Source organism: Zalophus californianus, chromosome 10 (assembly GCF_009762305.2).
Source record: "Zalophus californianus isolate mZalCal1 chromosome 10, mZalCal1.pri.v2, whole genome shotgun sequence".
Classification (NCBI taxonomy): Eukaryota; Metazoa; Chordata; class Mammalia; order Carnivora; family Otariidae; genus Zalophus; species Zalophus californianus.
In genome coordinates this window covers 63,795,389-63,819,089 of record NC_045604.1, presented here as the reverse complement: position 1 = coordinate 63,819,089, position 23,701 = coordinate 63,795,389, and the positions used below count along the sequence as shown (strand labels likewise).

General features: G+C 39.4%; 2 protein-coding genes across 4 annotated transcripts in view; one reads left to right on the top strand and one right to left on the bottom strand.

Moving 5' to 3' along the window:
* The window catches only part of CATSPERE (catsper channel auxiliary subunit epsilon), a 173,246-nt gene extending 152,606 nt beyond the window's left edge, over positions 1-20,640 (bottom strand). The window contains exons 1-2 of one of the 2 annotated variants that reach the window (XM_027612349.1): positions 20,550-20,640; positions 18,681-18,729 (exon numbers count right to left, since the gene is read on the bottom strand). In XM_027612349.1, coding sequence (XP_027468150.1) covers positions 18,681-18,729; positions 20,550-20,614 — 114 coding nt within the window. In that variant the 5' untranslated portion in view covers positions 20,615-20,640. The remainder of the gene's footprint in view (positions 1-18,680; positions 18,730-20,549) is intronic. The other variant, XM_027612351.1, reaches the window with a different exon arrangement.
* A 234-nt stretch (positions 20,641-20,874) lies between these two features.
* Positions 20,875-23,701, top strand: part of ADSS2 (adenylosuccinate synthase 2) — a 35,013-nt gene continuing 32,186 nt past the window's right edge. The window contains exon 1 of one of the 2 annotated variants that reach the window (XM_027612818.1): positions 20,875-20,930. Coding sequence is in view for 1 of the 2 variants with exons in the window: in XM_027612817.2 (XP_027468618.1) it covers positions 22,586-22,768 (183 nt within the window). In the remaining variant the exon portion in view is untranslated. Of the gene's footprint in view, positions 20,931-22,425; positions 22,769-23,701 lie in introns of those variants that run through there. The other variant, XM_027612817.2, reaches the window with a different exon arrangement.

Genomic DNA, 23,701 nt, shown 5'->3' with positions numbered 1-23,701 from the left:
TTGTTTTGTTTTGTTTTGTTTTAATTTAAGAGTCTTAGGGGCACCTGGCTGGCTCAGTCAGTAGAACATGCTGGAGTCATGAATTTGAGCCCCACGTTGTGTGCCGAGGTTACTTAAGGAAATAAAATAAAATAAGATTTAAGAATCAGCATTTTTAACACACATACTAAAATATTTATGGATGAAATAATATGTCTGGAATAGCTCTGTTTGTTTATTCACATTTTTTAGATTCCATTTTGAGTGGAGTCATATGGCATTTGTCTTTCTCAGTCTGACTTATTTCACTTAGCATAATACCCTCTAGGTCCATCATGTTGTCTCAAATGGCACAATCTCATCCTTTTTATAGTTGTGTAATACTCCACTGTGTGTATGTATACACAGACGTGTGTGTGTGTGTGTGTGTGTGTTTATCAATTCATCTCTTGATGGACACTTAGGTTGTGACTATGTCTTGGCTATTGTAAATAATGCTGCAATAAACACAGAGGTACATATATCTTTTTGAGTTAGTGTTTTCCTTTTCTTTGAGTAAATACTCAGTAGTGGAATTATTGGATCAAATGGTATCCCGATTTTTAAGTTTTTGAAGAACCTCCATACTCTTCCACAGTGGCTGTATTTGTGTTTCCACCAACAGTACACAAGGGTTCCTTTTTCTCCACATCCTTATCAACACTTGTTTCTTGTCTTCTTGATTTTGGCCATTTTAACAGTTTGAGTTGATATCTCATTGTGATTTTGATTTGTATTTCCCTGATGAGTAGTAATGGTGAGCATACTTCCATGTTTCTGTTGGCCATCTGCATGTCTTCTTTGGAAAAATGTCTTTAGCTGCTCTGACCATTTTTAACCAGATTATTTGTTTTTTTGGTATTGTATAAGTTCTTTATATATTTTGGATATTAACCCCTTATCAGACATGTCATTTGCAAATATCTTCTCCCATTCCATCTTTTAGTTTTGTAGTTTCCTTTGCTGTGCAAAAGCTTTTTATTTTGATGTAATCTCAATAGTTTATTGTTGTTTTTTTTCCCTTGCCTTCGGAGACATATCTAGAAACTATTGCTATGGTCAGTGTCACAGAATTACTGCTTATGTTCTCTTCTAGAATTTTTCTGGTTTCAGGTCTCATGTTTAGGTCATTAATCCACTTTGAGGTTTTGGGGTTTTTTTGTTTTTTGTATATTGTTAGAAAGTAGTCCAGTTTCATTCCTTTACATGTAGCTGTCCAGTTTTCCCAACACTATTTATTGAAATGACTGTCTTTCCCCCATTGTATATTCTAGCATCCTTTGTCATAGACTAATAGACCATATAAATGTGGGTTTATTCTGGGGTTTCTCTTCTGTTCCATTGATCTATGTGTTTATTTTTGTGCCAGTATCATTCTATTTTGATTACTACAGCTTTGTAGTATATCTTGAAATATGAAATTGTGATACCTCCAGCTTTGTTCTTCTTTCTCAGGATTGCTTTGGCTATTTGGGGTCACATACAAATTTTAGTATTATTTGTTCTAATTTTGTGAAAAATGCTGTTGGTATTTTGATAGGGATTGCATTGAATCTGCAGATTGCTTTGGGTAATATGGACATTTGGACAATATTAATTCTTCCAATCCATGAGCATTAAATATCTTTCCATTTGTGTTATTTTCAATGTCTTTCATCAGTGTTTTATAGTTTTCAGAATTTAGGTCTTTAACCTCTTTGGTTAAGTTTATTCCTAGGTATTTTACTATTTTTGATGTGATGTAAATGGTGTTGTTTTTCAAATTTCTCTTTCTGCAACTTCATTGTTAGTGGAAATAGTACAGATTTCTCTCTATTAATTTTGTATCCTGTAACTTTATTGAATTGGTTTATTACTTCTAGCAGTTTTTTGGTGGCATCTTTAGGATTTTCTACGTAAAGTATCACGTGGTCTGCAAATAGTGACAGTTTAACTTCTTTACCAATATGCATGCATCTTATTTCTATTCCTTGTCTGATTGCTGTGGCTAGGACTTCCAGTATATTGAATAAAAGTGATGAGCATGGATATCCTTGTCTTGTTCTTGACCTTGGACCTGACCTTGGAGGGAAATCTCTGCTTTTCACCATTGAGTATGATGGTAGCTGTGGGTTTTTCCTATATGGCCTTTATTATGTTGAAGTATGTTTCTTCCAATACCATTTTGTTGAGAATTTTTATCATGAGTGGATGTTGAATCTTGTCAGATGCTTTTTCTGCATCTTCTGAAATGATTGTATAATTTTCCCCTCATTTTACTGATGTAGTTTATGATTCTGATTGACTTATGGATATTAAACCATCCTTGCATCCTGGAAATAAATCCCACCTGATCATTTAATGAATTGTTGTATGCAGTTTGCTAATATTTTGTTGGAGATTTTTGCCTCTATGTTCATCATGCATACTGACCTGTAGTTCTTTGTTGTGTCTGTCTGTTTTTGGTATTGGGTAATGTTGGACTTGTAGAACATATTTGGACATTTTCCTTCTCCAATTTTTTGGAATAGTTTAAGGAGACTACAATTAATTCTTCTTTAAATATCTGGTAGAATTTATTTGTGATTCTATCTGGTCCTGGACTTTTTTGGGGGGTAGTTTTTTTATTACCAGTACAATTTTGTTACTTGTAATCAGTCTGCTCAGATTTTCTATTTCTTCCTTGTTCAGCTCTGGAAGATTGTTTGAATTTATCCATTTCTTCCAGGTTGTCCAGTTTTTGGAATATAATTTTTCATAGTATAATAATCCTTTGTATTTCTGTGGTGTCAGTTGTTATTTCTCCTCTCATTTCTGATTGATAATAGGCATTCTAACTGGTATGAGGTGAGCTCATTGTGGTTTTGATTTGCATTTCCCTGATGGTTAGTGATGGTGAACACCTTTTCATGTTCCTTTTGGTGATCTGTATATCTTCTTTGGGAAAATGTCCATTCAAATCCTCTGCCCATTTTTAAATAAAATTGTTTGCTTTTTCCTATTGAGTTGTAAGAATTATTTATATATTTTGGATTTTAACCCTTTATGAGATATATAATTTGCAGATATTTTCACCTATTCAGTAGATCACCTTTTCATTTTATTGATGGTTTCCTTTTCTGTGAAAAGACTTTTTAGTTTGATGTAGTCCCATTTGTTTATTTTTCTCTTTGTTGCCTTTGCTTTTGGTTTCAGTTAAAAAAATATCATCTCCAAGAGCAATGTCAAAAAGCTTGCTGCCTATGTTTTCTTCTCTGAGTTTTATGGTTTCAGGTCTGTTATTCAAGTCTTTAATCCATTTTGAGTTAATTTTTGTATATGGTATATGATAGTGATCCAGCATGTGGCTGTCCAGTTTTCACAACATCTTTTATTAAAAAAGACTGTCCTTTTCCCATTGTATATTTTTGGATCCTTTGTTGCAAATTAATTAACCATATATGCATGGGTTTACTTCTGGGCTCTCTATTCTGTTCCATTGATCTCTGTGTCTATTTTTATGCCAATAACATATTTTGATTACTACAGGTTTGTGATATAATTTAAAATCAGAAACGTGATGCCTCCAGCTTTGTTCTTTCTCAAGATTGCTTTGGCTATTTGGAGTCTTTTGTGGTTCTATACAAACTTTACCATTGTTTGTTCTATTTCTGTGAAAAATGGCATCAGAATTTTGTAAGAGATTGCACTGAAAGTGTAGATTTCTTGGAGTTGTATGGTCATTTTAACAATATTAATTCTTCTAATCCATGGGTGTGGAATATATTTCCATTTATTTGCATTTTCTTCTATTTCTTCCATCAATGTCTTACAGTTTCAGCATAGAGGTCTTTTACTTCCTTGGTTAAATTTATTACTAGGTGTTTTCATTTCTTGATGCAACTGCAAATAGGATTGCTTTCTTAATTTCTCTTTCAATTGTTATTAGTGTACAGAAACACAACAGATTTTTGAATGGTGCAGCTTTGTATCCTGCAGCTTAACTAAATGTATTTATTAGTTCTAACAGTTTTTTGATGGAGTCTTTAGGGTTTCTATATATAATATGTTATTTGCAAATAGAGATAGTTTTACTTCTTCCTTTCCTATTTGGATGACTTTTATTTATTTCTCTTGCCTAATTGTTTGGCTAGGACATCCAATGTTATATTGAATAAAAGTGGCATGAATGCATCCTTGTCTTGTTCCTAATCTTAAATGAATAGCTTTCAACTTTTTACCATTGAGTATGACGTCAGCTGTGGACTTGTCATATGTAGTTTTATTATGTTGAGGTATGTTCCCTCTGTACCACTTTGTTGAGAGTTTTTATCATACATGGATGCTGAATTTTATAAAATGCTTTTCTGCATCTATTGAGATGATCATATGATTTTTATCCTTCATTTTATTAATGTGGTGTATTACAGTGACTGATTTGTAGATGTTGAACCATCCATGGAATAAATCCCACATGCTCATGGTATATGATCCATTTAATTTATTGTTGAATTATGTCTGCTAATATTTTGTTGAGAATTTTTGCATCTATATTCATTAGAAATATTGGCCTGTAATTTTCTCTTCTTGTAATGTCCTTCTCTGGTTTTGGTAGCAGGGTCCTCTTTTATATTTTGGTAGAGTTGAGAATGATTGATATCAGTTCTTTTTTTTAAGATTTTATTTTTTTTTTATTTGAGAGAGAGAATGAGTGGGGTGAAGGGCAGAGGGAGAAGTAGACTCCCTGCTGAGCAGGGACCCTGATGTGGGGCTCGATCCCAGGATTCTGGGATCATGATTTGAGCCAAAGGCAGACGCTTAACCAACTGAGCCACCAGGGTGCCCCAATATTAGTTCTTCTTTGAATGTTTGGTAGAATTCACCAGTGAAGTTGTCCAGTCCTGGGCTTTTTTGGGGGGGGGGGCGGATTTCCTTACTAGTAATTGGTCTGTTCATATTTTCTATTTCTTCATAGTCTTGTTAGGGTGTGTGGTTCTAGGGATTTACCTATTTCTTCTAGGTTATCCAACATGTTTATAGTAGTCTCTTAGGATTCTTTGTATTTCTGTGCTATCGTTGTAATCCGTCCTCTTTCATTTCAGATTTTGTGTCTTTTTTCCCTTTGGTTAGTCTAGTTAATTTTATCTTTTCAAAGAACCAGCTTTTAGTTTTATTTATCTTTTCTATTGTTATTTTAATCTTTATTTCATTTACTGCTCTTCTTATCTTTGTTATCTCTCTTCTACTAACTTTGCGCTTCATTTCTTCTTTTTTTAATTCCTTCAGGTGTAATGTTTGAGATTTTTCTTATTTCTTAATATAGGCATTTAAGTTATGAACCTCTGTCTTAGAAGTGTTTTTGCTACATCTCATAAGTTTCATTATGTTGTGTTTCCATTTTCATCTCAAGTTATTGTTTGATTTCTCTTTCAATTTGTTTTTTGATGCATTGGCTGTTCAGTAGCATGTTCTTTAATCCCCACATATTTGTGAATTTTGCCGTTTTCTATTTATCATTGATTTCTAAACCATTGCAGTCAGAAAAGATGCTTGATACATCAATCTCTTTAAAATTTTTTTTAAGATTTTTTTATTTATTTGACAGAGAGAGACACAGCGAAGAGGGAACACAAGCAGGGGGAGAGGGAGAGAGAGAAGCAGACTCCTTGCCGAGCAGGGAGCCAGAGGTGGGACTCAATCCCAGGACCCTGGGACATGACCTGAGCTGAAGGCAGATGCTTAATGACTGAGCCACGCAGGGGCCCCAATCTCTTTAAATTTATTAAAACTTATTTTGTGGCCTAACGCATGACCTATCTATTCTGGAGAATGTTCCATGTTCTATGTGTGTTTGAGAAGAATGTGTATTCTGTTGATTTTGGATGGAATGTTCTTTATATATCTGTTAAGTCCATATGGTCTAATGTGTTGTTTAAGACTGATAATTCCTTTTTGATTTTCTCTCTGGAGTATCTATCCATTAATGAAAGAGGAATATTAAGTTCTCTACTATTATTGTATTGCTGTGTATTTCTCCCTTTAGTACTTTTAATATTTGCTTTATGTATTCAGTAACTTCTATGTTTAATGCAAAAATAGGTACCTAAATGTTATGTCATCTTAGTTGATTCACCTCTTTATCTTTATGTAGGGTGTCTCCTATAAGACTTTGTCTTCTTTGTCTCCTATAAGACATTGTCTTAAAGCCTATTTTATATGATATAAGTATAGCTAACACTGTTTTCTTTTGGTTTCGGTTTGCATGAAATATCTTTTTCCATCCCTTCACTTTCAGTCTGTATGTGTCCTTATAGCTAATGAGTTTCTTATTAGCAGCATATCAGTGGGTCTTATTTTTTGTCCATCCAGTTACTCTGTCTTTTGATTGGAAATTTAGCCCATTTACATTTATTTTTTAATTATTTTTTTAATTATTAGGTTATGTTAATCACAATACAGTACACATCATTAATTTTTGATGTAGTGATCCATGATTCATCGTTTGTGTATAACACCCAGTGCTCCATGCAGAACGTGCCCTCTTTAATACCCATCACCAGCCTAACCCATACCCCCGCCCCCCTCCCCTCTAGAAACCTCAGTTTGTTTTTCAGAGTCCATAGTCTCCCATGGTTCATCTCCCCCTCTGATTACCCCCCTTCATGTTTCCCTTCCTGCTATCTTCTTCTTCTTCTTCTTTTTTAAATATATAATGTACTACCTGTTTCAGAGGTAAAGATCTGTGATTCAACAATCTTACAATTCACAGCGCTCACCATAGCACATACCCTCCCCAATGTCTATCACCCAGCCACCCCAGCCCCCACCACTCCAGCAACCCTCAGTTTCTTTCCTGAGATTAAGGATTCCTCATATCAGTGAGGTCATATGATACATGTCTTTCTCTGATTGACTTATTTCGCTCAGCATAACACCCTCCAGTTCCATCCATGTCATTGCAAATGGCAAGATTTCATTCCTTTTGATGGCTCAATAATATTCCATTTTGTGTGTGTGTGTGTGTGTGTGTGTGTGTGTGTGTGTATACCACTTCTTCTTTATCCATTCATCTGTTGATGGACATCTTGGCTCTTTCCGGTTTGGCTCTTGTGGACATTGCTGCTATAAACATTGGGGTGCACGTACCCCTTCGGATTCCTACATTTGTACCTTTGGGGTAAGTACCCAGTAGTGCAGTTCCTGGATTGTACAGTAGCTCTATTTTCAACTTTTTGAGGAACCTCCATACTGTTTTCCAGAGTGGCTGCACCAGCTTGCATTCCCACCAACAGTGTAGGAGGGTTCCCCTTTCTCTGCATCCCCGTCAACATCTTTCGTTTCCTGACTTGTTAATTTTAGCCATTCTGACTGGTGTGAGGTGGTGTCTCATTGAGGTTTTGATTTGGATTTCCCTGATGCCGAGCGATGTTGAACACTTTTTCATGTGTCTGTTGGCCATTTGGATGTCTTCTTTGGAAAAACGTCTGTTCATTTCTTCTGCCCATTTCTTGCTTGGATCATTTGTTCTTTGGGTGTTGAGTTTAAGAAGTTCTTTATAGATTTTGGATACTAGCCCTTTATCTGATATGTCATTTGCAAATATCTTCTCCCATTCTATCGGTTGTCTTTTGGTTTTGTGGACTGTTTCTTTTGCTGTGCAAAAGCTTTTTGTCTTGATGAGGTCCCATTAGTTTATTTTTGCTCTTGCCTCCCTTGCCTTTGGCGATGTTCCTAGGAAGAAGTTGCTGCCGCTGAGGTCGAAGAGTTGCTGCCTGTTTTCTTCTTTAGGATTTTGATGGACTCCTGTCTCACATTTCGGTCTTTCAACCATTTGGAGTCCATTTTTGTGTGTGGTGTGAGGAAATGGTCCAGTTTCATTCTTCTGCATGTGGCTGTCCAATTTTCCCAACACCAGTTGTTGAAGAGACTGTCTTTTTTCCATTAGACATTCTTTCCTGGGTATTTACCCTAAAGATACAAATATAGGGATCCAAAGGGGTATGTACACCCCAATGTTTATAGCAGCAATGTCCACAATAGCCAAACTGTGGAAAGAGCCAAGATGTCCATCGACAGATGAATGGAGTTCATAGAGTTGAGGGTCCATTTCTGGGCTCTCTATTCTGTTCCATTGATCTATGTGTCTGTTTTTGTGCCAGTACCATACTGTCTTGATGATGACAGCTTTGTAATAGAGCCGGAAGTCCGGAATTGTGATGCCGCCAGTTTTGCTTTTCTTTTTCAACATTCCTCTGGCTATTCGGGGTCTTTTCCGGTTCCATACAAATTTTAGGATTATTTGCTCCATTTCTTTAAAAAAAGTGGATGGTATTTTGATGGGGATTACATTGAATGTGTAGATTGCTCTAGGTAGCATTGATATCTTCACAATGTTTGTTCTTCCAATCCATGAGCATGGAACGTTTTTCCATTTCTTTGTGTCTTCCTCAATTTCTTTCATAAGTATTTTATGGTTTTCTGAGTACAGATTCTTTGCCTCTTTGGTTAGATTTATTCCTAGATATCTTATGGTTTTGGGTGCAATTGTAAATGGGATCAACTCCTTAATTTCTCCTCCTTCTGTCTTGTTGTTGGTGTATAGGAATGCCACTGATTTCTGTGCATTGATTTTATATCCTGCCACTTTACTGAATTCCTCTAAGAGTTCTAGCAGTTTTGGGGTGGAGTCTTTTGGGTTTTCCACATAAAGCATCATATCATCTGCAGAGAGTGAGAGTTTGACTTCTTTGCCGCTTTGGATGCCTTTGATTTCTTTTTGTTGTCTGCTTGCTGTGGCTAGGACTTCTAATACTATGTTGAATAGCAGTAGTGAGAGTGGACATCCCTGACGTGTTCCTGACCTTAGGGGGAAAGCTCTCAGTTTTTCCCCATTGAGAATGATATTCACTGTGGGTTTTTCATAGATGGCTTTTATGATATTGAGGTATGTACCCTCTATCCCTATACTCTGAAGAGTTTTGATCAAGAAAGGATGCTGTACTTTGTCAAATGCCTTTTCTGCATCTATTGAGAGGATCATATGGTTCTTGTTATTTCTTTTATTAATGTATTGTATCACATTGATTGATTTGTGGATGTTGAACCAATCTTACAGCCCAGGGATAAATCCCACTTGGTCGTGGTGAATAATCCTTTTAATGTACTGTTGGATCCTATTGGCTACTATTTTGGTGAGAATTTTTGTACCCATGTTCATCAAGGATATTGGTCTGTAATTCTCCTTTTTGATGAGGTCTTTGTCTGGTTTGGGGATCAAGGTAATGCTGGCCTCATAAAATGAGTTTGGAAGTTTTCCTTCCATTTCTATTTTTTGGAGCAGTTTCAGAAGAATAGGTATTAATTCTTCTTTAAATGTTTGGTAGCATTCCCCTGGGAAGCCATCTGGCCCTGGGCTTTTGTCTTGTTGGGAGATTTTTGACGACTGCTTCAATTTCCATAGTGGTTATAGGTCTGTTCAGGTTTTCTATTTCTTCCTGGTTCAGTTTTGGTAGTTGATACATCTCTAGGAATGCACCCATTTCTTCAGGTTATCTAATTTGCTGGCATTGAGTTGCTCATAATATGTTCTTATAATTTTATTTCTTTGGTGTTGGCTGTGATCTCTCCTCTTTCATTCATGATTTTGTTGATTTGGGTCTTTCTCTTTTCTTTGTGATAACTCTGGCCAGGGGGTTATCAATCTTGTTAATTCTTTCAAAGAACCAGCTCCTAGTTTCGTTGATCTGTTCTACTGTTCTTTTGGTTTCTATTTCATTGATTTCTGCTCTGACCTTTATTATTTCTCTTCTCCTGTTGGGTTTAGGCTTTATTTGCTGTTCTTTCTCCAGCTCCTTTAGGTGTAGGGTTAGGTTGTGTATTTGAGACATTTCTTGTTTCTTGAGACAGCCTTGTATTGCTATATACTTTCCTCTTAGTACTGCCTTTGCTGTATCCCAAAGATTTTGAACAGTTGTGTTTTCATTTTCATTTGTTTCCATGAATTTTTTAAATTCTTCTTTAATTTCCTCGTTGACCCATTCATTCTTTAGTAGGATGCTCTTTAGCCTCCATGTATTTGAGTTCTTTCCGACTTTTCTCTTGTGATTGAGTTCTAGTTTCAAAGCATTGTGGTCTGAAAATATTCTGTTGTTTTGGGATGGAATGTTCTGAATATATCTGTGAAGTCCATTTGGTCCAGTGTGTCCTTTAAAGTCTTTATTTCCTTGTTGATCTTTTGCTTAGATGATCTGTCCATTTCAGTGAGGGGGGTGTTAAAGTCCCCCACTATTATTGTATTGTTGTCAATGTGTTTCTTTGCTTTTGTTATTAATTGGCTTATATAATTGGCTGCTCCCATGTTAGGGGCATAGATATTTACAATTGTTAGTACTTCTTGTTGGATAGACCCTTAAGGATGATAGAGTGTCCTTCCTCATCTCTTATTGCAGTCTTTGGTTTAAATCTAATTTGTCTGATATAAGGATTGCCACCCCAGCTTTCTTTTGGTGTCCATTAGCATGGTAAATGGTTTTCCATCCCCTCACTTTCAATCTGGGGGTGTCTTTGGGTCTAAAATGAATCTCTTGCAGACAGCATATCGATGGGTCTTGTTTTTTTTATCCAATCTGATAGCCTATGTCTTTTGATTGGGGCATTTAGCCCATTTACATTCAGGGTAACTATTGAAAGATAGGAGTTTAGTGCCATTGTATTGCCTGTAAGGTGACTGTTACTGTATATTGTCTGTGTTCCTTTCTGGTCTATGTTGCTTTTAGGCTCTCTCTTTGCTTAGAGGACTCCTTTCAATATTTCTTGGAGGGCTGGTTTTGTGTTTGCGAATTCCTTTAGTTTTTGTTTGTCCTGGAAGCTTTTTATCTCTCCTTCTATTTTCAGTGACGGCCTAGTTAGATATAGTATTCTTGGCTGCATATTTTTCTTGTTTAGTGCTCTGAATATATCATTCCAGTGCTTTCTGGCCTGCCAGGTCTCTGTGGATAGGTCTGTTGCCAATCTAATGTTTCTACCATTGTAGGTTACAGATGTCTTGTCCCGAGCTGCTTTCAGGATTTTCTCTTTGTCTCTGAGACTCCTAAGTTTTACTATTAGATGTCGGGGTGTTGACCTATTTTTATTGATTTTGAGGAGGGGGTTCTCTGTGCCTCCTGGATTTTGATGCCTGTTTCCTTACCCAAATTAGGGAAGTTCTCTGCTATAATTTGCTCCAATATACCTTCTTCCCCTCTCTCTCTTTCTTCTTCTTCTGGGATCCCAATTATTCTAATGTTGTTTCGTCTTATGGTATCACTTATCTCTTGAAATCTGCCCTCATCATCCAGTAGTTGTTTTTCTTTTTCTCAGCTTCTTTTTCATCATTTGGTCTTCTATATCACTAATTCTCTCTTCTGCCTCATTTATGCTAGCAGTTAGAGCCTCCATTTTTTATTGCATCTCATTAATAGCATTTTTTATTTTGACTTGGTTAGATTTTAGTTCTTTTATTTCTCCAGAAAGGTTTCTCTAATAACTTTCATGCTTTTTTCAAGCCCAGCTAGTATCTTTAAAATCGTCATTCTGAACTCTAGTTTCGACATCTTACTAATGTCCGTATTGAGTGGGTCCCTGGCAGTGGTACTGCTTCTTGTTCTTTTTTTTGAGGTGATTTTTTCCATCTTGTCATTTTGTCCAGAGGAGAATAGATGAATGAGAGAACAAAATGCTAACAAGGTAACAACATCCCCAGAAAATATACACTAAACAAATCAGAAAAGACCTGAGACCGGGGGGAAAGAAAGGGAAAGAAAGAAAAGAAAAGATAAACAAACAAAAACAAAACAAAACAAAACAGAATATGATCAAATATGATCAGGCTGGTGCATAGATCAGTGCCACACACTAGATTTTGGGTGTATTTTGGTCTGTTAGAGAAAGTGCCTCCCAAAACTTTAAGGAAAGAAAAACTTATATATGTACAAAAATAAGCGTTAATACAATGAAAGGATGGAATATGACTGTAAAGATGAAAATTATAAGATTTTATAAAAGGAATTGATAAGGTAAGGATTCGGTTGAAAAAAGAAAAGAGAATTTTTAAAAAAAGGGGATGGGGAGAATGCGATCAGGCAGGAGACTAGAACAAAGCCATATACACTAGAGATTTAGGGTATATTTTGATCTGTTAGAAGAAACTGTATCCCAAAATTTTAAAGAGAGAACACACACACACACACACACACACACACACACACACACACACACACATATATATACATATATACACCAAAAATAAGGGTAACTACTATGAAGGGATAGAATACAATTCTAAAACTGAAAAATAAAAAATAAAAAACATTTTTTAAAAAAGGAATTGATGTTTGTTGAAAAAGGGAAAAAGAAAAATTAAAAAAAAATAAGACAGTTAAAAAAATTAACTTTGAAAGACTAAGGAATCATGGGGGAAAAGCCATGAATTCTATGTGCAATATTCCCCTAGCACTGGAGTTCTGCCGTTCTCATTGATTGGTAAACTTGGTCTTGGCTGGCTGTTCTTGCTGATCTTCTGGGGAAGGGGCCTGTTGCTGTGGTTCTCAGATGTCTTTGCTGGAGGCAGAATTGCCCTACCCTTGCTGGGTCTGGGCTAAGTAAATCTGCTCGGGTTTGCTCTTGGGAGCTTTTGTTCCTGCAAGCTTTCCGTAATGCTTTGGAGGACGGGAGTGAAAATGGCGGCCTCCCAATCTCCGCCCTGGAGGAGCTGAGAACTTGGGGCCCCACTCTTCAGCGAGCCCCCAGAGAAAAGCAATCACTCCTGTCTCCCCAGCCTCCTGCCGCACTCCGTGCTCTCCTGGCCTGTGACCGAACGTTTCTATCTCTGGCACACGACCTCGTGTGGAATCTCCAAACCCAGCAGATCCCTGCAGTGTACTCCCATGCTGCTCCTCCTGCGGAGGAAGGGGAGTCTCCCCGGATCTGCCACTTGTTGGGAGCCTGCTGGAGGAGCAGTGGCCCGACTGTGCTGCAGATCACGGTTTATGGCAATCCCGAGCTGAGAGCCCACGCCTCGGCTCCATCTCTGCAGCTGGCTTCTCCGCTCTGATACCTGGGAGCTCTGGCGCACTCAGGCACCCCCGGCATTTCTGTGGCCGCGAGGGTCCTGAGACCACAGTGTCCCAGCGAGGGTTCCACCCCCGCTTAGCCACTGGAGCGAGGTCCCTCAGCAGAGCCGACTTCTAAAAGTTCTGATTTTGTGCTCTGCAGCTCTATCACTTGCCAGAAAGAGCCGACGGAGGCCCTCTCCCCCGTCATCTATCTTACTGATTATCACCTCGGATTCCCTTCTCCGCACGTCCTACCTTCCAGAAAGTCGTTGCTTTTCTGTTCAGAGAGTTGCTATTTTTTTCTTTGATCTCCTATTGAATTCGTAGGTGTTCAGAATGGTTTGATCCCTATCTAGCTGAATTCCTGCAACCAGACAAAATCCAGGTCTCCTATTCCTCCGCCATCTTGCTCCTCTCCCCTAGCCCATTTACATTTAAAGGAATTACTGATAGGTAGGTAGAAGCATACCTCTGAGATACTGCAGTTTCATTTCCAGACTATTGCAGTAAATTGAATATCACAGTAAAGTGTATCACATGAATTTTTTGTTTCCCAGTGTATATAAAAATTGTTTAGATTATACTATAGTTTATTAAGTGTGCAATAGCATTGTCTAAAAACTGTACATACTGTAATCTTAAAAATATTGTGAGTAATGTTAACCATCATGTGAGCTTTCAGCAAGTTATATTTGCTGATCACAGAGTACTGTAACAAATATAATAATGATGAACATATTTGAAATATGAGAATTACCAAAATATGACACAGAGACATGAAATGAGCAAAAGATTGGGAAAATGGTGTTGACAGACTTTCTTGATGCAGAGTTGCCATAACCCATCAATTTGAAAAAAAAAAAGGCACCATCTGCAAAGTACAATAAAGTGAAGCACAATAATATGAAGTATGGTTTTACTTACTGTCATTTTGTTAACTGTATTCTGGCTGGTTTGTAATTTTCTGTGTGTTTCTTTCTTCTTCTCTGCTCTCCTTTGTGGTTTGATGACTTTCTTTTGTGGTATGCTTAGATTCTTTCTTCTTTATCTTTTGTGTATCTACTATAGGTTTTTGCTTTGTGGTTACCATGAGGCTTACATACAAAAAGTTGTAAGAAGTCTATTTTAAGTAGACAATAACATGTTTGATCACAGTCTAAAGCTGTACATTTTTACTCACCCTTTGCACATTGTTTTTAATGTCACATTTTACCCCTTTTTTATCTTGTGCATCCCTAAACAAATTATTGCAGTTATATTTTACCATTTTAGTCTTTTAACCTTCACACTAGTTTTATAATTAATCCACTACCTTTAATATATATCTTTTCATAGAGATTTATTCTTTCATGTTGTCTTGTTACTAATTAGCTCCCATCCAGCTTTTTTTCAGCATGAAAAGTTACTTTTGCATTTCTTGTGAGGCTACTTTAGTGATGATAAACTCCTCTAGCTTTTGCTTATCTGGAAAACTATTTCTTCTTCAATTCTGTATGAAAACTTTGCTGCATAGAGTATTCTTGTATGGAAGTTTTTTTCTTTCAGCACTTTGAATATCTTGTGCCACTCCTTTCTGGCCTACAATATTTCTGCTGAAAAATCTACTGATAGCCTTTTGGGGTTTCCCTTGTATGTAACAAAAGTTTTTTTTTCTTTCTTTTTTTTTTTTAAAGATTGTATTTACTTGAGAGACAGAGCAAGAGCACACGTGTGCATGAGAGTGAGCATGAGTGTGGGGAGGGACAGAGGAAGAGGGAGAAGCAGGCTCCCCCCTGAGCAGGGAGCCTGACATGGGGCTCAATCCCAGGACCCTGAGATCATGACCTGAGCAGAAGGCAGATGCTTAACCAACTGAGCCACACAGATGCTCCTTTTGCTGCTTTTAAGAAATCTCCTTGTGCTTAACTTTTGACATTTAAATTATAATTTAAATAATTTGGGTTCATCTTATTTGTAACTCTCTGGGATTCCTGGATCTAGATGTCTGTTCCCTTCCCCAAGTTAGGAAAGTTTTCAATCATTATTTCTTAAGAAATTTTTCTGCTCTTTTCACTCTTCTCCTTTTGGGGCCCTATAATGTGAATGTTAGTCCACTCGATGTTATTCTATAAATGCCTTAAGATATGTTTACTTTTTTCTGCTTTTTTCTTTTTAGTGCTCTGTTTGGGTGACTTCCACTGCTCCATCTTCAGGTTCACAGATCCTTTCTTCTGCCTTAACTAGTCTGTTGTTGAACCCTGTAGTGTACTTTTCAGTTCAGTTATTATATCCTTCAGCTCTGTGACTTCTACTTGGCATCTTCTTATACTTTTTATCTCTTGGTTGAAGTTCTTACCGTGTTCGTCCATTCTTCTCCTGAGTTCAGTGAGCATCTTTATGACCATTACTTTGAACTCTTTATTAGATAAATTTCTTATCTCCATTTCATTGAGGTTTTTTTCTGAGCTTTTATCTTATTCTCGTTTGGAAAATATTCCTCTGTTTCTACTATTTCCTTGACTCTCTTGTGTTCATTTTTATGCATTAAATAAAATAACCACTTCTCTTAGTCTTGAAGGAGTGGCCTTGTGTAAAAGATGAGCCTTATCATTTAACCTTGCCCTAGCTCTTGGTTGTCCTTCAAAACTCTGTGATTGTCCAAGCAGCCTATTTTATTTTTAATAATTCCCAGTAGATGAGGATGTGCCAAGTCCTGCCATTGTCCCAAAGGGAAGATCTCAGTCAGCACCTAGATTCATGTTGAGTGGAAGCTAGACTCTCAAGCAGCAGCTTTTAAAGTATACAAATATATACAGTCCTATGGGACTACAAGTGTAAGCCATGGCCACCAGAGCCAGGCAATCTGGAGATATCCTGTGGGCAGCAGTTACAAAGACCAGGCTCTAGACAAATGCATAAGGTCCTTTATAGGAGATACTGGAAAGCTGTGGTGAGGCAGAGGGAAAGCACAGAGATGGCCTCCACCAGTTTATGTTCCCTGAGAGCACCTTCACAGGTTCCTGGATGTGTGTCAACCTGAATCCTGTCCCTCATGCTAAAGCTCCAGGAAAAGCAAATAGGTAGAGAAATATTGTTTAAAATGCTTTCCATTAAGATTTATGAACAATTTAATCCCTAAAGTATCTTCTGTACACTCAATATTTTCTTTTTCTGAATATCACTTGCAAGCAACCTGCAAAGCCACCCGTTTTACCATCTACTCGCTTGCATTTGTCTATCTCCTTTGTTGAGAATCAAACTCTGACTCCCAATTTTCATTTCTGTAATGACATAACTCCATTATTTTGGTTACATGACACATTTCTGTCACCTCTATAAAAATGATAAAGGAACAGCAGAGATCAAACAGATTCTTAGGGGGTGCCTGGCTGGCTCAGTTGGTGGAGCATGCAACTCTTGATCTCAGGGTTGTGAATTTGAGCCCCATGTTGGGTGTAGAGACTACTTAGAAAAAAGGAGATTTTTAAAATGACTAATAAAATGGTCAATTATACAGCAAATCTGTATAAAAAACAAAGATGAAATATATAAATAAATGATATTAAAGAAATTAACTATAAATGACAGTTTAACTGTTAAGTACAGATTTAATAAGAAATGGATAGCAATGAATTTAAAAACAAATGACATTGTAAAAGAAAATATAGTTTATATAGATTCCTTTTGACTGATTCTGAATAATGTAAATAAAATGATATATATAAACATAGAATATAACTGTAAACTGATACAATTACTTTGTAAAATCTTTGGCACCATCAACTAAAGCTGAACATGTGCATATACCCTACAACTTACCAATTTCACTCCCAACAGAAATGCATGTATATGTTAAGCAGACGATAGGTATTAAAATGTTCATAGTAGACTACCAAGTCCAGTAGCCCACTAATCATAGTAGGCTTAAAAAGACTAAAAATGGAAACCACCTAATTGCTTATCTACAGTAAAATGATACATATATTATGGTATGTTAATTCAAAGGAAGAGTATATAGCACTGAAACTAAACTGCAGCTACATGAAACAAGAGAGGATTAGTCAACTCTACCCACAGGAAAGAAGAGAGTTCAGAAATTGACACATCTATATATGGAAAAAAAATATAATACCTGAAAAATAATGGAAAAACAATAAGTTGTTTAATAGGTGGTGGCTCACTATGTGGAGAAAGTAATGTGAATGCATACTTTATATTATATACAAATGGACCCCAGATGGATTTATGACCTATATTTGAAAGGTCAGGATATAACACACCTAAAAGAAAAAATAGGAGAAATACCCAACTCTGGGTAGGAAAAGATTTTTCATAAGACTCCAAAAAAGTAGAAAGTATGAGGTCAAAAAGCATGTGTGTATGTGTGTGTGTGGGGGGGGTGGTTTGGCTCAACAAAAGTCAGCTTTTTCTTAAAAAATAAAATATTCACAGACAACAGTAATGGTTAGATGAGTAGATGAGAGACAAGAAAATGAAATATTTAAAACCAACATTCAACTAATATAGAGGGTGGAATGTATACAGCACTCTGTAATCAACAAGAAAAGGGCACAAAATTAAATGGAAAATGGGCAAAAGTTATGATCAGGCAATTCAGAAGAGTAACCTGCATAAATATGGGAAGAGATGCTCAAAATCACTAGTCATCAGATAGCTGAAAGTAATGACAGTGATAAGCTATTACATATAGTAATAAAATTGGTAATAAAAAAGTAGAAAATTAGGGGCGCCTGGGTAGCTCAGTCGTTAAGCATCTGCCTTCGGATCAGGTCATGATCCCAGGGTCCTGTGATCGAGCCCCGCATCGGGCTCTCTGCTCCACAGGAAGCCTGCTTCTCCCTTTCTCACTCCCCCTGCTTGTGTTCCCTCTCTTCCTGTCTCTCTCTAATAAATAAATAAAATCTTAAAAAAAATTAAAAAATAAAATAAATAAATAAAATTCAATAATACCAAACTTTGGTGAAGATGTGCACTAGGTGACAGTAGAAACTGTGATTGCCATTCAAGAGCAATCATGCAGAATTTAGTTAAATCAGGCATCTGCTCTCCCTATATCCCAGCTGAAAAATTATTGCACAGACCCATAAAAGGACATGTAAAAGGGCATTCATCACAATGTTGTTTGCAGTGATAGAAAGCCATGTGTCCATCACTGGGGGGCTGTACAAATAAAACACACACATACTAGTAAGCAGGCAGCATTAAGAAATGAAGTAGACAAAGTATTGAATAAAAAAAGTAATATAGAGAATGAAGTCTACAGCTTCAGTGACAATTCATCCCAGTTTGTGGAGGCAGTTGCAATTCATATCTGTTGTCCCAGCATAAAAATTAATAGCACTATCTTTCATTTTCAATAGTTTATGCAATATATTATATGGCCACCCTATCTGTAAATATTAAATCACAAAAACACTCAAAACCATACTACTTATGTTTGTTACATATATATTTAAGGACATTTATTGGCAAGGGGATTATATTAGGATGATAGATGAGACAAAGGAAATGAAATAAAAATAAATGATAACTGTGCTATAATTGAGTATAAAATACTGCTCTCTGCTTTAAGGTAGATAATAATACTATAGTTTGAAAAAATTACACACTTACAGTACTTCTGGTACTAAAAATGTGGTAGTTTGGGCTGTTAGTGGAATACCTGTGGAGGAAAAGTTCAAATATAAATATTAAAACCAATTTCTCCTCCAAATAAGAGGGATTCTATAGTAAACCCGGAAGTAGATATAAGTCTGGAGAGAAGTTTTGTATAGGACAGAGGTGATAATAAATGGAGCTGGAAAATGGATCTCGATTCATAAGGAGAAAGAAATAATCACAGTCCTACCTTAGATCATTTAAGAAAAGCAACTCCATTGGGATAAGAAATGTCAAAAACATTAATACTCTTAGTAGAAAATTTAGGTAAATGTCTCTTAGACGTTGGGGAAAGGAAGAATTATTTAAATAAGACATCTACCCTGAATTCTCCAACCCCCAAAAAGCTAACAATAAAAAATCATTACATCAAATTTAAGAAATTTTGTCCTTTAAAAGAACACCTTACTAAGAAATAAAATTCAAGGAGCATGTGACTTTACCATGGGAAACAATAACATCTTTGTCTTCACTAAATTCTCATTGGAAATTTGGGGAAGAGAAAGAAATTTATCATTATGACCAGGGGTTGGCAAGCTATGGTCAAATTCCACCCCTAAATAGATTTTCTTTGACACACAGCCACACCCATTGGTTTACTACTGTTGGGGGTGTGCATTCCCCTACCATGGCAGAGTTGGGTAGTTAAAAACATAGATTGTATCACCTGAAAAGCCTGAAATATTTACTACCTGGCCCTTACAGAAAGCTTGATGACCTCTGGTGTACAACATAAAGTTTATGAAGTCCCTGAATTCACAGGCCATTCTTAATAATATCCCTTCTCCTTATTTATTGACCCATTGTTTGCCAGGCATGTTCTGGGAGCTAAATATATCTTTGCATTCAAGCCTCACAACAACCCCATGAGACAGGTTTTCTTTTCTTCACTTTATAGAGAAAATAGAAGCTTACAAAGTTGTCAGAATGCTACCTTTTTGCTTTTTCTCACTACTTCACTGACCCTTTCCAAGGCTACTCTTAACTGTTCGATGCCCCCAACCATCCAATGAGGTGCCCTAGATCCCTTTCCTCTGAAATCTCTATAATAGTTTGATTGATTGTCGGTATTCTTACATCCTAATGTTAGAGGGTAATAGTTATAGCAAAACCTCCACTGAACGGAATATTCACAGATTATTATTTTTCTGGTTAATTATCTGTATTTTAACCTATGCTGAAAATCTTTCTAAAATATTTCGATTCACTTTCCAATCCAGCAGTTACTAAATACTGAACAAAAATCACACTCGCACTGAGGATTTCTCAGAACTGTTAAATCCTTCACTCCCTAAATCAAATCACAGAACCAGCTCCCATTCCTTATGCAGGAATTACATCCCCTTACATTTGTACAGTGCTTACATTTATAAAGCACTTTGTCATAAATCTTTCATACATCTGCCTCACATACACCATCAACTACCTAGTTATCCTAGAAAAGTGCCCTCACCCCCTGCCTCCACTCCCCAGTGGCGACTTTTGGGCTCTCATTTGGTCCTCTCCTCTCTGGCAAAACAAGAGTGCAGCAGGAGGAAAGGAGTTATGGGTGGGTTCGCAGGGGCTCAGCTGTCCACAGGACAGCGACACGAAGTTACCCAGACCCTGGAGGAGCAAAGCCCTAAACCTGCTCCTTCATTCTCCGCCCTCATCCATCGAAAATTCTCGGAAGGCGGCGGCGGGGCGCAGGTGCTGGACGCGGGGAGCTCGGGCTCCAGGCGGTGGTCTGCGGGGGCGGGTGGGTCAGGACGCGGAGGCACCGGGAGCGCGGTCCCGGGGGCGACCCCCGCCCGGTGCCCTGGGGCGCCAGTGGCCTGTCTCTACCTCCACACGGCCAAGCCGCAGCAGCTCAGCCACGACAGCAGCACCGCCACTCCCTGGACTGACATGGCGCCCGGACAGCGTCCGCCCAACGGCCCAGGCCGCGCCCGCCCTGGCCTCGCGCGCTCACGGGGGTCGCCGGCGGACCCGCGTAGGAGGTGCTGGGGCCGGGCGCCCCGGGGGTGGGTGGGGTTGGCCTCCCCGCCCGCGCGGGCTAGTGCGTGTGCGCATGCGTGCCAGCGCGCGCCGCTACCTGGCTCCCTGGGAACCTCGCAGTTGGTCGGAGTCGAAAATGTAAACCAGACTTGAGGAAAGGCAGAATTCATGCTGTTTGGGAGTGAAATAGCAAAACCACTTCGGAAAATCCCAGGTGACTGAACGAAGGTGAAGCTTTTAAGTTACGGTATCTTTTAGCCCAAATTTTCGTCCTGACTGTATATAAGTACTGCGATAACAAATGCGTATCTGGTAGTGCTTTCCAGTGTGAGGCATTCCATAAATGGTTTTTTAAATTCAACGGAAATGAACAGTAACGTGTACTTATTGAGCACCTACTTTATGCCCAACACCTTGCGCACTTGAGTACAAAGAAATATGACAGCTTTCTGATTTACAAAGGGGTTTGTAATCTTGTGGTAAAGCCAAGATAAACAAATACCAAAATTGTCACATAGTATTATAATTTATATGTTTATTTGATGGTAGACCAAATAATCTGAATCTTTGAGTGCTGCAAACTATTATCTGTACTCCTCTTTATGTCATCAGGGCCCAGTACCATCATAGTTTGTAATAGGTCCTCTATGTTTACTGACGAATCATTGAGTAAAACTAGTATCATACTAAAATACGCTCTAGGACCATTAGAGAACGTGATTGTGTGTATATGATGTATATGTCGTAGACCTTGCATTTAATGTGATTCTAATCCCAGGTTTTTCCGAAGCAACTTTATATCGGAATTAGATATCATAGTTAATTTGTGTTGCCGCAGTAGGTACAGTTTACTCCAGAATCTAGTTGCAACTGAAACACGAAGAGTAATGGAATATACAAAAAAAAGGGTCTGGGCTCTGGACTGTCTCGGTACCAACTCAGCCTGCACTAGAGCAAGTTAACTGAGTTTTAAATACTGTAATATAAGGGTAAGATAGTATTACTTACCTTATATTGTTGGGGGATTTAAAAGATCTAAGTGTATCACAGTATTTGGCACAAACTATACATCACTATTGCCCTCCTCCTCTCTGAGCCCCTGTTACTAATGTATAGAATGAGAAGGGTTAGAACTTGAGCTCTAGATTTTCAGTTCTAATGTCCTCTATTGCTCTACTTTGGCGTATGCCCTTTTCGATCCCGGTTCCATCTCTGTTCTTATTTGTAGACCTTTAGTTCCCAATTACGTTTCCATTCCATCGCATTTGTATTTTGGAATTCTACCCTCTGTATTTCGCACACGTTATCTCATCCCTTAATAAAGGCAAGTCGTTGAAAAACAAAACGCCTTCAGAGGCTGAGACCCTGTAGACGGCAAACAGCATGGCACCAGAAAACGTCGCCTCGGCCCAGAGCGTTGCATGCCGGGAGTTGTAGTCCGACGCTCGAGCACGCACCTCCGCGCCTCTCCGGTTTGAAAAGCGGGAGAAGGGCGGGTAGGCGGGGCGTTGAGGCGAAGCACGCTAGAGGCCCCGCCCCCGCTCCCTTCCGCTCGCGGGGCTCGCCCTGGGGTGGTGCGCCAGGCTGCGGAAGGGGCGTGGCGTCGGTCCCGGGTGGCGGCGGTTGCCGCCACCGGGGCCTCTTCCTGCGGGCGGTGCTGCTGCGGCCTGCCTGCGCGGGGCAGTCATGGTCGCCCCTTGAGTGGGCTGTGGAGGAGAGCGGGGCGGGGCCTGGCTGGAGGGTGGTGGCCCGGCGGGGGCGGGGGCGGGGCCGGCCTCTGGCTCCTTTTTCCTCCGCATGTGGCTGGCGGCCGCAGAGCAGTTCAGTTCGCGCACTACTCGCCGCCCGCGTCTCTTTCGGGCTCTCCTCGCGTCACTGGAGCCATGGCGTTCGCCGAGACCAACCCGGCGGCATCCTCCCTGCCCAACGGCGACTGTGGCCGCCCCGGGGCGCGGCCCGGAGGGAACCGGGTGACGGTGGTGCTGGGCGCGCAGTGGGGCGACGAAGGCAAAGGGAAGGTGGTGGATCTGCTGGCGCAGGACGCCGACATCGTGTGCCGCTGCCAGGTGAGGCAACCGGGATCTGACGGGAAGCCGGGCCCGAGAGCCCGGGCGCGGAACCCGGATCCGTCGTCCCAAAGAAGGTGTCACCTTGAGGTTCTCTCCTGCTTGGAGCTGCGGCGACGTGGAGAAATGGCGGGAGGTCAGAGACCCCTGACCTGAGGTCTTGGGCTGAGGGGTTGCGGTGGCGCTGGAGGAAAACCAGGGTTGACCCGGAGTCTTTGAGGGATGCGCGATGCCTGGGGAATTGCAGTTTTCCGTCTGGGGGCCAGTATCCAGCCCCGAGCTTGGGGCCGGGGTGGGGGCGGGATACGGTTTGAGTTTGAGGAGCTGCTGCCCGAGGCCTGCTCCCGACTCCTGGCGGAGACCCCACGCGGCCATAACCCCCTCCCCCATCGCGCGCCCACCCGCCCACCCAGCGAGACCGAGTGGGAATGGATTGTTCCGAAGCGCCCGAAAACCCACTCGCCACTCCCCCACCTTCAGGCCCCCAGCGTTCAGACCTTTGCCTCCTCCCGTCCACTTTGTTGACACGAGAACCCACCTCCGGGCTTTGGACGGTTAATGGCCCCGGTTTTTGACTCCCTACCCCGCGTATTAATATTAGGGGTAGATTATTTTTACTTGTTGGTCCCAGAGGAAAGAATCCCAGCTCTTTTGCGAGTGAGGCAAGTAAATACGTGGATGTCAAATCTGGTATTTAGAAATATTTACATTGTTACGCTCACATGGAAAGTGAACTTTCGGGAAATGGATTGGTAATGTACTTCCTACCGGGAGACACGTGGTTTTCAGTGTAAGCTTTCTTCCTATTTGTCGCTTGCTTTGAAGCAGCCTCTAGGCTACGCCTTTGTAAAGGCTCTTAGGTAACTATTGCCAATTTCAAAATTCGAAATAGTTGAGCAATAACCACTTTCAAAACAAATTGTAATATATCTG